The sequence below is a fragment of the Anser anser genome, assembly GCF_964211835.1.
Source record: "Anser anser genome assembly, chromosome: 20".
In the NCBI taxonomy this organism is placed as follows: domain Eukaryota; kingdom Metazoa; phylum Chordata; class Aves; order Anseriformes; family Anatidae; genus Anser; species Anser anser.
The window spans coordinates 8,385,571-8,400,016 of NC_139741.1; the positions used below are offsets into that span (position 1 = coordinate 8,385,571).

General features: G+C 41.9%; 1 protein-coding gene across 3 annotated transcripts in view; it reads right to left on the reverse strand.

Moving 5' to 3' along the window:
* ANKFY1 (ankyrin repeat and FYVE domain containing 1) overlaps positions 1–14,446 on the reverse strand; it is a 33,444-nt gene that overhangs the window by 18,302 nt on the left and 696 nt on the right. For 2 of the 3 annotated variants that reach the window (XM_083806243.1, XM_083806244.1), the window contains exons 2-7: positions 9,702–9,894; positions 8,059–8,177; positions 5,500–5,635; positions 3,966–4,089; positions 2,467–2,616; positions 1,547–1,712 (exon numbers count right to left, since the gene is read on the reverse strand). In XM_083806243.1, coding sequence (XP_083662369.1) covers positions 1,547–1,712; positions 2,467–2,616; positions 3,966–4,089; positions 5,500–5,635; positions 8,059–8,177; positions 9,702–9,894 — 888 coding nt within the window. Of the gene's footprint in view, positions 1–1,546; positions 1,713–2,466; positions 2,617–3,965; positions 4,090–5,499; positions 5,636–8,058; positions 8,178–9,701; positions 9,895–10,366; positions 14,438–14,446 lie in introns of those variants that run through there. The other variant, XM_083806245.1, reaches the window with a different exon arrangement.

A 14,446-nucleotide genomic window follows, 5' to 3' on the forward strand; every position in this document is an offset into this window, starting at 1 on the left:
TAAGATATTTCATAACTACCTCTCCCTTTTGCCCTGAGGTTACATGCAACTCAAGTTCACGCACTAGTTCACTTGGTATGGTGGTACTAAGTTTGTTAGTTTCTGTATCAAGATAAATCCACTGCAGCTTTAATGCGCTACCAGGCAAGTTGTGAGACTGCCCACAGTTCTGAATGAAAGGTGCTATTCCAGGGCAGTCGGAAGAATGCAGAAGTTAGTTGCAATCTGTTCAGTGCTGCTATATAAACAAGCAGTAATGCAGTCCTTGCTCTTGAAAACGTAGGCCCCCATGAAGTAACGGCTTCAACAGCCAGGACCTATCGTGAAAGGCATTCCTAAGAAATCCTTCCTTAGATCTTCTCAGAAGTCAGAACTTAGGCCTGCTTCAAGGTGCACAAGACCTTGAACTTGAAACAAGACATACAGAATGCCTTCAGCATGTTACTAGTTTCCCTTATTCCAAATACTAGTTTGAGTACATGCATTCACAAGTTGCTTGTCCTGACAGCAAGACTGGATAACAAAGAAAACTGCCTGAAAAAGCAGTATGGATTGCTGTCATCTCTGGCATCAAGAAATAAAATCCAATCCCCCCCCCACCCCCCCCATTTCCTTATCTGATATTCCCCCACTCTTTAGTGATCAGAAATAAGAATCACGTGGCAAGTTCAGACAATTTGCTTAAGCTCCATTTCCAGAACACGACTGTTAACAGTGATGGAGTCACTGAAGCTTTTGTTACTGAAAAGCAAGCATTCTCAGAGCTCTAGCTTAGACTGAAAGCAGACATTAGAAATGGAACACAAATGCTAGTATTAAGAGAAGCCTGCTGCAAACTTTTCAGTGCTGCAGCCACCACAACACTGACCTATGCCTAGAAGACCTCCTACTCCTGCTGCTGAAGCTTCATTCACCGGACCAGACACCAGCACTACCCTGTTTAGATATGTAGGAGATTAAAGGAAGAAGTCGCAAGCTGCACTGAGCTAACAAAACTTAAATTTGCAGATATTTAGATTGGCATAGCACGTCCCTCTGCTCCTCATCTTTTTCCAGTGGGTTTCTCCTCCCCTCAAACTGCTGTTCAGTAGGGAGAGGTCCCTTGCGGTTAACCATGATCAGTAAGAAGCAGATGCTGCATATGAAACATGTTTAGAAGGCTTTATCTTCGTTTTATAGCTAGGTTGCCCTTGCTTGATTCAACCATTTGTCAGGGACATTAAGCAAGTTGCCACATTAAAATACTCTCTGCATCTCCCCATATTTCTTCCTTCAGAATAAAATACTCTACTAGGATTGCTTCTTGATGTCATGTAGTACAAGTTTAATGCAACAGCCAGCAGGCTAGCCTTTAGATCCTAAAAACAAAAAAACTAACAGACACACCCTTTTTATAAGTTTAGCAAAAAGAAACGGGACAATATCTATCTGTGACTAGAGGTTTCTAACTAAAGTGTCAACTACAGAGTGAGACAAAAATAGACTATGGAATATATATTCCACACTGGAACTGCAAGTTAAAGGGCTTCATAACCTATTTACTTACCTCTTTGGATGGCTTTATGTAATAGACTCCAGCCTTTCTTGTCTGCCCTATCTACATCAGCCTTGTAGTTGACCAGTGTAGTTGCAATACTCTCCAGTCTTTGGGAGAGGGCTAAATCCAAAGCAAGATCTCCATTTTGATCCAATTCATTAAGCTTCCCAGGAAGCTACAACACAAATGTAACCAGATGACACTAGTTAAACAGGTATGCTCAACGGCCCAACATAACATTTTTAACAGCCCATTCCAACTACCATAAGAGTAGACCTTAAACTCTAATTCTAAATGCTAGTGTTGCATTTAGGTAAGCACATCTTATACAGGAAAATAATCAGAAGGCTAGCCGAGTCACCAAATGCAAGTCTAAGCAGGAGACTGGTTCCATGAGAAAACGGGAGTTCTACCTACAAGTCTTGTTTAACTCGCAGGAAGCAAGACTGGCAGTTGTAAAGATTCTGCCTATCTAGGCACAGTCAACACGGTAATAGGAAGAATTCTTCAAGTATTCCTTTTTAAGATGTCTCAAATCCTAACATCTACTGGAACGCTTATTTGCTAGTTTAGAATGTTCATCTGAACAGAACAGATGCCTGTTCAAAGAAATAATGCTTACCGAACTGCCACGAAGTAGCAAAGTTTACTAAGCCATGCACCTCTGAAGTTGCGTGGTATAAATATCAGGTATAGATTTTATTTAAAACATCTTGCATGCAACGGATTACATCAAAAGTGTTGACTCACTTCTTAATTATGTCTTTATAGAGCCTTTATCACTCAGCCTCTATTACAGACATAAAAGTAGCTACAACAATAAACATACAAGTAAGAATTGGTGACAGAAATAGCTTACACTAGCAGTTAGAAACTAGTTATTTAAAACATGAAGTTACAGAAGACAGTAAGAGTTAGTCTCACTATACCTGTGAATCCATTTCAATAAGATATAAGAAGACTACATCTTCTCTCTCAACTTTAATAGCCTTATGCAAAGGATATTCTGTCTTTGACTTGAACATTTTATACAATAACTGAGCACTCATGCTACTGAAGTCTTCTTTACGCAAGTCATCCTAGAACCAATAAAAAAACAAAGGGAAAGCAGTATTTTTGTTTTGTTTATAAACAAGGCATTGCACAATGCTATTACGAAATTCACAAAACAAGCTCAGTTAAAAGCTCCATTTTGGTAACATGCACAACATTACAACAAGCAGGAACAATCCAAGATATCCTGTTAAGACTAGGAGGAAACACTCAGAGGAAGTCTTACATTTTAGTTTTGAGATCTGGTACAGTGAGGTATTTTTCCTCCCCGTTGTGACAGGTACAGAAAACAAGCATTTTACCATCCATTACAGTAGATAAACATCTAGTTCCTACACTAATTCTCTATCTGGACTCTAGTCACAGGTTAGTATTAAGCCTTATTGTCAAAAGAGCTATTGAGGAATGACAACTCCACGTAAGTTTGAAATCTGATCTCTGAATACAAAGCAGTATCCACATCTGATCCCTGGATGTGCTGTCTTAGATATAGAATAACCTAAATCCTCATACACCAGTCTGCTGTTGGCAAACAGACTTATTTTAAAGACTAATCCATTACACAATTAATCACGGTTTCCTCAAAATATCAGAGCAAATGAAACTTCCAAGTCAGTTGCAAGATTGCTTGCCACTCCCCCTGCTAGAGAAGATAAACTCTCTCCTGGCTTGGCTCTTACTTACAAGGATTATTTTTAGAAGTAAATGCAGGCCTGGGATTTGTAATCCTATATAGACAGGGACCAAACTATGGGTGAACCTCTGAACAATTTAGAGTCCAGATTTGATAATACGACCCTCTTGCCTATCACAATGGCTCTGGTTTGTTTCATGTTTATAAAAGTAAGAGGTTTTTGACAGCGAAGTATTTCCAGTGAACAGAACAACTCTTCAGGCTACAAGCTACTTCCCCCTGCCCCATCAAGACATTTATACAAAGATGGGTAAGGGGCATAACCTCCAGAGACAACAATGAAAAAAACTTAGGGGAATAGCCATTTAATGTACATTGTTTCGAAAATAATTATGCTTTAGCACTGTATAAAATACTAAATAATGCACTGCCAAAAGCAACATATTATAAAGATAAGTGAGAAAGAGGGGAAGGGAAAGTGATTCCTGCCTCAGGAAAAGCCCCTTCACTCACACTTAACACTTTGACCCCTTGAAAAACCTAAGGGTCAGGGCAACAGGTTGCCTTAGTCACTGAAAGGCATCAGGAATCCATGTAATCCCTATCCCAGCTGGAATGCTTGAATGGTAGCATACAAAGACAAATTTCTGAGGTTAGACAGCGCAGTAAGTGAAGTTCTAGTGCTTAAGTTTCTATTCTCTGTAAACATTTTTCCTTTTGCTTCCTTCTAGCAGTACTTACCCAGTGACTAGCAATTATCTCTGCACAATAATTGAGAAGAGTGCTAGCATTCAGCTCCTCAGCAGTCTGATAGAAACGAATGCAGTTCCTGACATTAACTAGTGACATAACTCCTTTTTCACATCTGTCAAAATAGGGGAAAAAAAAAAAAGGGTTCAGTAAACAGCTTTACAGTAATCACCCTCCCATGCTGTTACAGGTTTCTATATACTCTTCTCCTGGATGCCAACAGAAGTAGTCCTGGACTTACTTTACTGTAATGCCATGCAGCATAAATATACTTTAATCAGAAGCCCTATAAGACAGTTCCCGCAAAAGCAGACTCCTATTAAGGCAGAGTTTGTCTAAGCTGAGGTCCCATAATAGCACTACTCACTGTAGGAGCCTGTAAGTAAATAGAGGTATGCCAGTTCTCCCAGGGGAACAAGCTGCAGTTCTTAGACATCTTCCCTACTTCATAAGTACTACAGTATCACAAGAATGCCAAATAACTGTTTGTTTCATGAAGAGAAGGGACAGGGTTTAGTAGTAGATCCACCAAATCATCTTTAGAGGTGTGAAGCTATTAGCTGAGTTTGTTGGAAGAAAACTGCAAACTGAACTTGAAGTTAAGCACGGCAGTGAACTCCAGGTAGTTTTCAATACAAAAAGGAAACACTTTTATTTGGGTGTCTGCACCTGAAGACATATACTAATCACCAGCAGCATGCTGTACTTGGGCTTTTTCCTTGCCACCAGACTACCACGCAGAGGAATATTTCGGTCGTACAAAGTCTGAAGGTAGTTTCAGCACTGGCCATACAGATGTCAAATACTTGTTTTAAATTATTATTAACAATTTAGTTTGCTTCACATTGTATCACAAATATTAGATTGTGTAAGGACCTTAAGTACTACTACAGCACCAGACACCCCTTAGGCAAGAGATTATCAAAGGATACTTCACCTTTGATAAAATTCAAAGCTTCAGAGTTGAACAAAACTTGATCATTTTGTACATTCAGACTTGTCACTAAGTGGTTAAGAACATTAGACATTCAAGATAACAAGCTATCCCCTACTAAAATGGTGTGATCATCCTCTCCATAATGGGGAGGTTTTTAGCGTAACATTACCCTTCTTTGTGAAAAGTTGCTATCAAGACACATAGAACAACTATTTAAGTTAGAGTTTTCACCTGTGGCCTTTTAATATTACAAGATACTGTCACTGACTCTTCCTTTCTTGCAATTCTCCAGAGCTTGTTATTAATATATTGCTCTCCACTTCCTCTCACTGGCAAATTAGGGTTATTAGTTTGACTGGAAGAAGAACTGGGAAGTAAACATAACAGCTGTAAGGAAAAACTGCTACAGCATAACTATAGTGCAAGACTTCATTTCCTGTGATCAGCTGAATGTCCTGCTGCATTACCAAAAACCTCAAGTCTTTGAGAAAAGCAAAGCTGCAGCCAACTGCTAGCAGCTGTCAACTTATTTCTATTCAAACAAGGTTAAAGAGTTCAAGAATAACCACTGTATTTACCAAGACTCACCTTTCCCTAAGCAGCTGGAGCTGAAATTTATTAGCTAGTTTCATGAGCTCTGTCAAAAAGATATCATCTTCTCGTAGCTCAAGTTCATCTGTGTAGATCCAGCGCAGCATTGCCATGGTTACCTCTGGGTCAGCATCTGGTACAGGGAGCAACAGGGATTAATAAAATACCCAAAGAACAATCACCTATTCAAGTAGTTGCGATTCCTCTGACTGTTAAAGTCACAGCTACCAGGAAAAATATCATCTCATTGAAACCGCACTGCTTTAGCTTAATCAAAATGGCAAAATAAAGAGACAAAACTGGGCAGAAGTCAAAGCTAGCAGCAGTGCTGGCACCAACCAGGAAAACCTTTCTTCCATTGGAACACTGTGCAGAATACAGGGAGCCCTGTACCATCTCCCAGTTGCTAAATGAACATCACTTTAAAGGGCCAGCGATGCCCCTTTGAAGTCTTTGCTCCCTCACATATGGCTAAATCCACACCTAGGGGTGACATGCCCAAATCCCCCTTTCATTTTCAGAACCCTTTCTGGCATATTGCAGTCGTGTTATAAACTGTGGCGTGTCATTAAGCTTGCTTACATCTTAGGAATGACTACAAAGTACTTACAACTGCTAGGAACCATTTCTAAGAGAGGTGAAAGTGAGTTTAAGAAGCTGGATAGACTTCAGGTGTTTGTAATACTGATCCCAACCAAGCCTGCATGTTGTTAACACAGCAAAAACTACAGAAACCTATCCACAGGACACAAGCGATGCAGGCCCAACAGCCAGGGCCTCAGCACCTAGGCAGAAGCACTGTACTGATAGTCCTGCCTACAAGGATATAGATGAGAATTACTATATAACATCAGATCAGCCCAATTTCTAAACTAATGGTGGTTGGTGGATTTTTTTTCAAAGTAACAATAGTCTCTTAAGCTGTTTTGTTTTTAAAGATAAAAGACAGATGTTCAAGACTGAAAAACCCACCCTAAAACGTCTTTACACAGAGTTGTCTCAGATTATTTGCAGAATACCAGACAGTACTTGACATAGCATGTAGACTGTCTCCTAAGAAACAGGAGACTTCAATAAGGCAAGTATCTTTGGCCTAACTTGAAGTTATCAGAAAAGCCTACTTGAACTGTAATATCAGCTCTGCCTTGGCAGAGAAAAGAGTACATGTCCTCCCTCCCAACACGAGAACCTGTGCTTATCTTTTACATTCATTCCGCAGAATACATGAACTCTGAAAATACTCAGTTTCAAATGCTGCCTGTATTTTGAAATCAGGATTTAGGCAAACTTAACTTGCAAGTTCTAGAAAGGACTTTTTTATTTTATTTTAAAGAAAACCCTGACATAGCTTTTGGGGGAACAGCTTGTTGCTTGCTAGAGCTACTTCATAAAACTAACCTTTGTGCTACGTATCAAAGTGTTGTTCTGATGGTGTTTTTTTTTTTTTAATTAGTTCTGTAACAGTAGGTGGTATTCTTTACATAACTTGTTTTAAGCATCATTCAGTAAGAGGAAGCGTTTACATTGCTAAACACACAAGACCACAACTACATTTGAGATTCTCCGATTACCATGAATGGGAAGCTACAAGTGCTATGGACTACCACTTAAAGCCTTGCAACAAAGTCACAATTAGCATAAGGGCTTTTTGGTAACAAATCTTATGCTAACATAGCACTCAATTCAAAAAAAACCCCTTGGCATCTGTTCTCTTGCAGCTGCAGAAAGATCCTTAAATCCTTCTGCAGGAAAGTTGCTATGCTGTCTCACAGAACTGGCTTGCTGTGACTTGCTTCCTTCCAGTTTGTCTGCATTTAGGACTCATGATAAGATACAGCACGGAAAGTCAGGTCAGTGCTTGGTATTCAACATACAAGCCTGCAAACCTGCTTAACTTCATACCCATTTTTATTGCTCACAAATTAATTGTGCAAGACTTTCCTATACAGTTACGTACAGAAGAAAGTCTCAATTTGCAGGAATGCTGCCCAGTGTAAGCATATGCAAGAAACAGCTACACTGGAACAAAACACCATCTTACAGAAGATAGCCTTTCAAAAACTTCTTTTTCCTTAGCCTATTTTGCAAAGGTATCAAAATGCCAAATCAAATCACTTTTGTAAGAACAATATTTGTATTTATTTCTTCCACACACACTGTTAACAAGAAGCAAGGTATTTCCATTACACACTTCAGAAAAATTATGCACACTACCTCAAAAAGCCCTGTCCTTAGAAAGGAAGAAGTCAAGCTCCTCCATATAGATTTGACTGTCATTATGTTTAGTTGACTCTAGAAAAGACAAAAAGGCCACCATGCTCAACCCCTGTTCATTAAAGAGAAAGAAGGTAGGTTATCGATTTAACTAGCACTAGCATCACGTTCACAAGTCTACCACCATGTTTCAGAGAAAGCTTCATTATCAACTGATTAAACACCACTTTTTGCAAACAGCAGTAGTCCAAAAGGTGCAGGAGTAACCTTTTCTCAACAGGCCCTTTCACCAGTCATCCTAAAGACAAGTGAAGCATCACGTATTACTAAGCAATGACTGACCTGACAGATCCAGCTCCTCTGTTGAGGCAAGGTTGGCTAGACTCCAAGCATCACTGCGTGCCGCTAAGACAAACTTGTGAGCCCTGATGTGCTTGTCTCTGACCTTTATCTTCAGATCACTGATAAGAGGAGAAAAAAGCATATCCATTTATTATGCAGGCTTTCCCCATGCTTAGATATGCAAGGATTCAGCGTCTCCTAGTATCTGTCTTTGCATCCACATTTAGACTCAGATTGTTTGAGATATCAAAACACATTTGCTTAAGTGGAATACTTCACCAAATGACGCAATTATTATTTTTATATGAATGAAATTAGTCTCTAGTATTTAAATGTTTAACAGTTTCACAGTAAACTGCTAGGGAACTACTGCAGAAGACAGGAAAATCCAGCAATCTTGAGGTTAAATATTTAGGTTGCAGAGTCCATTCTAGCACTGTCAGCTAAGCACCAAAGGTTTCATGCAAGAACAGTAACAGAACAAACGATGTTTGACAGTAGTCTTGAGGACAACGCAGACTCCAAGAATGCCCAGTTCCTCAGAGACCAGCTGTCAAGAACACTTTAATTTCATACCAAACCTTTTAACACCAGGTTATCCTTTGTACTTAAAAAGTACTTGCCCTGTTTATTTTAAAGATCCATGTCTTGCAAGTGTTATTCCTATGTAGGTGTATTTTCCAGACAATTTTCTAAATCAAAACACCGCTATGAACTGAAGTACAAAATACACAGATGTTACTTTAAGCTTTCACTGGGACTTGCTTCCTTTCTCCTTTTCTTGTTCGGCCACTATTCTACGATTTTAAACCTAGAATCTGAAGAAATAATCCAACTCTTCTGACATAAGGCAACTAACAAATCTCATCTTTTACCCAGCATGCAATTTTCTCATCAGACATACAGACTTCTCAGAGAAACCTGAGACACGGTGGGAACACATTTTAAACAAAACTACCTATTTTCCCTTACATGCCTAGCCTCCTTTGCGATACTGGAATTGGTTTCAGTAATAGCAAAGAAATTGGTAGGTGTCAGGTGTGGTCTTGGAACTAAATCCATTGAGGCATCTAGAGTATTAACAGTGATCCTTAATGTTCATATGGAAGATAAACGATGAAACCTAATTTTACATTAAAACTCAGAAATACAGTATCATTTACACTGTCAAGTCCTAACTGCCCAAGGCTTGTTACACCATACAAACAGACAAGCCAATTAAATCAGGCTTCTTTACACATAAAAAAAGAGTAGAAAACGTGCAGGAGATAGTCCTTCAAAAAAGTAGGGCTTTCCAATTGTAAGATACACTGCATAATTAATGTGTCACCTAGCTGTAGGACAGTGTAAAATAACTTCTGCTCAAAGGAAGCTCAGACATTGACCATGAAAGCAACTGACTTTCTTTAAGCTTGTCTTAAATGCCAGCCTCAAAGATGAACTTGAGCTTAGAGCTCTTGATCCGAGAATTGGATTCGAGATGCTGCCTGATCTTAGAGTGCTTTTGCAACATCTACATGAGGACCCTGCTCACACCAGGCAGAAGTGAAAGCATTTTTCTTATCCAAGATTAGCACATATTATAAAGTCAATAAAGTCAAAGCTTCCTGTAATCCCCCCTTCCCCAAAGGAACATTTCTTACCTGTACTGCTCCTGCTGATAGAGTTCAGATACAATGGCAAGAAGTCGACTGATGAAAGTGTCACTGGCGTTGTCTTGGTTAGCCTGGGCAGCCAGAAGGTTGCATCTCCTTTCTGTGTCAGCAAGTTTCTTCTGCAACTTCACATACTCCTGGCGGAGAAGCATCAGGTGCTTTTCCAGCTTGGCCACCTCCTCTGCAGAGGCACACAGTGTTACTACAAGGCTGAAACGTTGCACATCTGTGCATTGCATCTGGGAGTAACTTCACTCTACAGGTGCATTACACACTTACTTTAGTCATGGGGCATTCCAGTAAACACTTCTTCCACACTACTTGAGTAATTCATCCCCAGTATTAAACCTTTTATTTTATATCACTGCTAGCCATAAGAACATTTTAAAAACAAACAAACAAAAAACACAGAAAAACAGAACACACTGACAAAAGCTACTCCTAAATAGAGTTCCTGAATGCTATCCACTCAGGTGCACCACAGGCTTTCTAAAGCCACAGAATTGTGGTGGGGTAGAGCACAGCCTCGCTCGGCAGCAGTTACCAATCAATTCAGCTGCGATGCTGCCTGCCTTGACAGCAGTCACCGAGCACAAGCAAGCATCAGAAGAGCTGCTGGCAGTACAACATCTAACCCAGAGCGCTTAACTTACCCGTCTAGAACTCTTTGCACTGTCAGCTAAGAAGCTCCTTAAGAAATAGCCAGAGCGGAGAGCAAAGTTTCCCCAGAACCTGTGTTTCTAAAGGCCAGTCAAAAAATATATAAAGCCGGTTACTCTCCATCAACACACTCCCCCAGCGGAGGCTCTGCAGTGACGAGGCATCGTGGTGCAGAGTTGGGTCCGTGGTGGCCACTGCAATTCACAGGCACAGCAGCAGCACCTGGCCATTGGATCCCTGACCAAGCGCTCCCATCCCACTGCAGAGCCTGCTCCTCCACCACACCGAAGAGCTGTGGTGAGGCGCTTTGCTGAACAGCTGTGTAGAACTTCACCTGGGACACTTATATGAAAACCCTCTACTGCTGGATGTGAAAGTCTTTACAGGTGCTTAAAACCAGACTAACTGAGGAGCATTCATGGATGAGGTGCATAGGCTACATGCAGCTATCACTGTGGTTAGCTGACTATTACCCACCCCTAACAATCCACACCAATAAGGCAAGTTTCCAAATGAGGTACACATCCAAAGTCAGTCCTAAAACGAGAACGGAGCAGGGAGGAGAAATTTGGAAGGTAACCAATGGGAAAGTTTTCACGAGATTCCTCCCTGCTAGCCAGGAATTCACTGTCCAACAAGTTTTCCTCAAATATTTACTAAATGTAAAACAGTATTACAAACAAGGAGAAGGCGAGCTCTGCGACCAGTGTTTTCTTTCTGCTCCTAGAGAAAAGTTCAACAGCAGAGCTGGCCTTGGCCTCGCTCCAGCAGGTCCCCAGGGCAGAGCATCCTCCCCTCGCTCAGCTGCGGGCTGAATGCCTCATTTAGCCTTTCCTCTGCGACTGCTGTGGCAAACACTCCCTTGTAAGTCTTTTAACGACTGTAATGGACAAAGAGGAGGTAATTTACCCTGTTTGACTCTTCAGTTAATACTGCTTAAGCAAGGTTGGCAGTGCACTTGCTTCAACAGCCATTTACTCAGCTCCATCCTTTACCAGTTAATAGATATCGCCTCCTCTGGGATACTGATTCTGCCGAGGTACTCTGTGATTCCAAAACTGTGCTACCAGAGCAGCCCTCAAAGGGAGCTGAAGCTCTGCTCTGTTCCTTCCACCTGAAGATGATGCAGCGCCCGTGTTCCCAGAACTACAGGGACACGTCCCTGAAGCAACCGCTCCTTCCTGAGTGATTCACAAGGAAGGTGCCAAGGGTGGCACAAAGCAAACCCTGCTGCTACAGGAAGGAGAGCGATGCCTGGTAAGAGCCAAGGGTGATCCTGAAAGACACTTCCAGAGAACTACTGCAAAAATTAGTGCACCAACGCTGCTGTTCATACACTGAGATTCCGAGGAGCCATCTCAACTCAAGTGGTAGGAACAAGAAGTTGCCTGCTGAACCTCCCAGCACGTATAACCTCAAATAAACGCTGCATCTTCAAGCCAAGCAATGGAAGTGTGAATGGGGGAATAAAGAATCAGAATCAGAAGGTAACACCTCAGGTTCTCTCATTTTACCTAAGTAACCTGGAGCCAGTGAGATGGCTTTGAAGTCACTGGGACACGATGCAGAACTACCTTGCAGCTTAAAGCAGCAGCAGCTTCAGTTTTACACAGAAAATCAAGCCCATTTCACTGCTGCTTCCAGGGCGACCCAAAACAACCACTACTGGCAGTGATAACACCTGAAAGACCTGAAGCTTTGAGAAGTCATGTTTTCAGATCGATGGCATACAGAATCACAGAATCATTAGGGTTGGAAAAGCCCTCCAAGATCCTCTGGTCCAACCGTCCCCCTACCACCACTATCACCCACTGAACCATGTCCCTAAGCATCGTGTCCAACCTTTCCTTAAGCACCCCCAGGGATGGCGACTCCTGTATATACTTCCTGTAACCACAGTGAGACAGATGGATCAATATTCACTTGCTGCAAGGACTGCAGGAGCCATAAACCCAGAGTTTCTTCTTCTATACACAAGAGCACGTGTAACAGCTGCGTATTACCTACAGCTGCACACCTGCAGACCACTGGATCTTACAGCACCTTTCAGGTGCACATTCAAGACAGACCTCAACATCCACCTAACCAGCATTCAGTGCAAAAGAGCAGAACATCAACTTTTCCCTGTATGTTGTTCATTTGAAGAGTTCACACTGCATTATCACTTCGAAAGGACAGCACACTGACACTCAGGGAGAAGCATCATCTGCTGAAAGCAATGGCACCACAGCTCCAAGTCTGCTATTTACAGTCCTCAAATCTCAGGGGAGGTCAGCACTTAAAAATCAATGTAAAATGACCACTGCATCTCCAAGCTGAGAGTCGTTTTGACAGAGTGCACAATATTGCCAGTCCACGTTATGCACGGACATTTCTCTGGCTGTCTTCCAAGCACAGATGTACGCACCTATGTGTGCAGTAACTGCACAATAACAAAGAGCCTTGGATCAAGGCCCTGAAAAGACAGCCTTACTTGCAGGGAGGTCTCTGGCTAAACACAAACCCGGTGCACACACGAACAGGATGGCTGGGTTTGGCAGAGAGGCGTACACAGAGCAACTCCTTTTCGGAGCTTGTACTCTAGGTGTAGAGTTAACAGATGGCTAGACGAGAAAATAAAAGCAGTGTTTGTTAACACATTCCTGGCAGATGCACTAGTATCTCATGAACTGGCAGAAGTTTAAGGTCCTTATCACAGACTTCAGAGAGGCTAGTGGAGTTTTCTTACAGCAGGAGGAACAAAAGTCTCGAGAGCGATTTGTCAGCTGAACCCAAAGAGATAAGAAAGGAGGCAATAGGCAACGGGGTGGCAGATAGCATGTACCGAAAACCAGAGGGAGGGCCTGGTGGAACCCATCACGCTGTCCATCCCACCCTTCCAGAGCAGCATGGATAAGCTCTTTACTTCTGAAGTAAGCATCTCAGGGAAATATTACAGAAAAACACATTATTTCCTTTCCCAAAGTCAGGTCTATCATCCAGTGCTCCGCTTTGACCCACCTCCTCCCCGCAGCTGTCCAAATCATGGCTTCCTTGTTACCCCTCAGTTTTGTCCACTTATAATCTTTACCCTGATGACCATTCCAAAAACACTGCAGCATGCTTCCTGCTGCTCTAGACTCAAGCATTACTCCAACAGTTTTTACCCCTGCCTGCACGCCCCTAGTATCCTCTGACATTAGTGGGACAGAACTCTTACAGAAGCTCCAAGAGCAAGCTCTGCACTCGCCTTTATGAGCTTTGAATTATTTGTACCTAGCAATTGCAATAAATCTAATTCAAGATTTCCGCACGCAGAGGGAACACCTCCACAAGAAAAAGCGCTCTGCCTGCTTCTGGGCAGATGACCACAACCTGACAACCTCCCTTCATTAATAAACCTTCATTTCCGATTTGACTCTCCAGTATCAACAGTTCATAATTATAAAAAAGCACTGCTGAAGATGAGTACTTTATTTGAAGGGACAAAATGAGTCCCTCCACACAGGTCTCATAATGAATTGAGTGAGGAGAGCTACAACTCCAGTTCACTACTCCTGTTTACACACACTCTCGCAAATGATTGTGTGCTTTCTTCAGCTGAAAGCTCAGGGAACTGCTAGGGAGGAATCTTTGAGAAGTGTGCATATCTAAAAAAGGACCTGCATCAGCCACAGGGTCATCTGCCAGAGCAGGATCCCAGACCAGATCTTTGAGGGTCTTGGTGAGGAAGTTTTATCGCCTGCTGACATCCTTGACATCAGAGGTGGTGGGCCCCTGAGGTTTAAAGGTGAGCCCAATACGCTGGTCAGCTAACTACAAGTTAAGATGTTGCTCTAAGGATTTATTAAGCAAGCTTGAACAGAGCATCTTCTCAGCTGATGCACACCAGATCAGCACATGCTGGTTAACCTTTAACAAGCACTTCTGAAATTCTACCAGTCTGATCGCTGGAGTTTAGGAGTTGAAGGCAGCGCTGTTAAGACTGGAAGTCAGAGCTTTTACCATGCCTGTAACTTGGGACTTTCAGCTCAGTTTGCTGATTCAGTTTCCTCCAAGGAGGAAAAGAGGAAGCTTCTGTCTCGCGTTAAGGA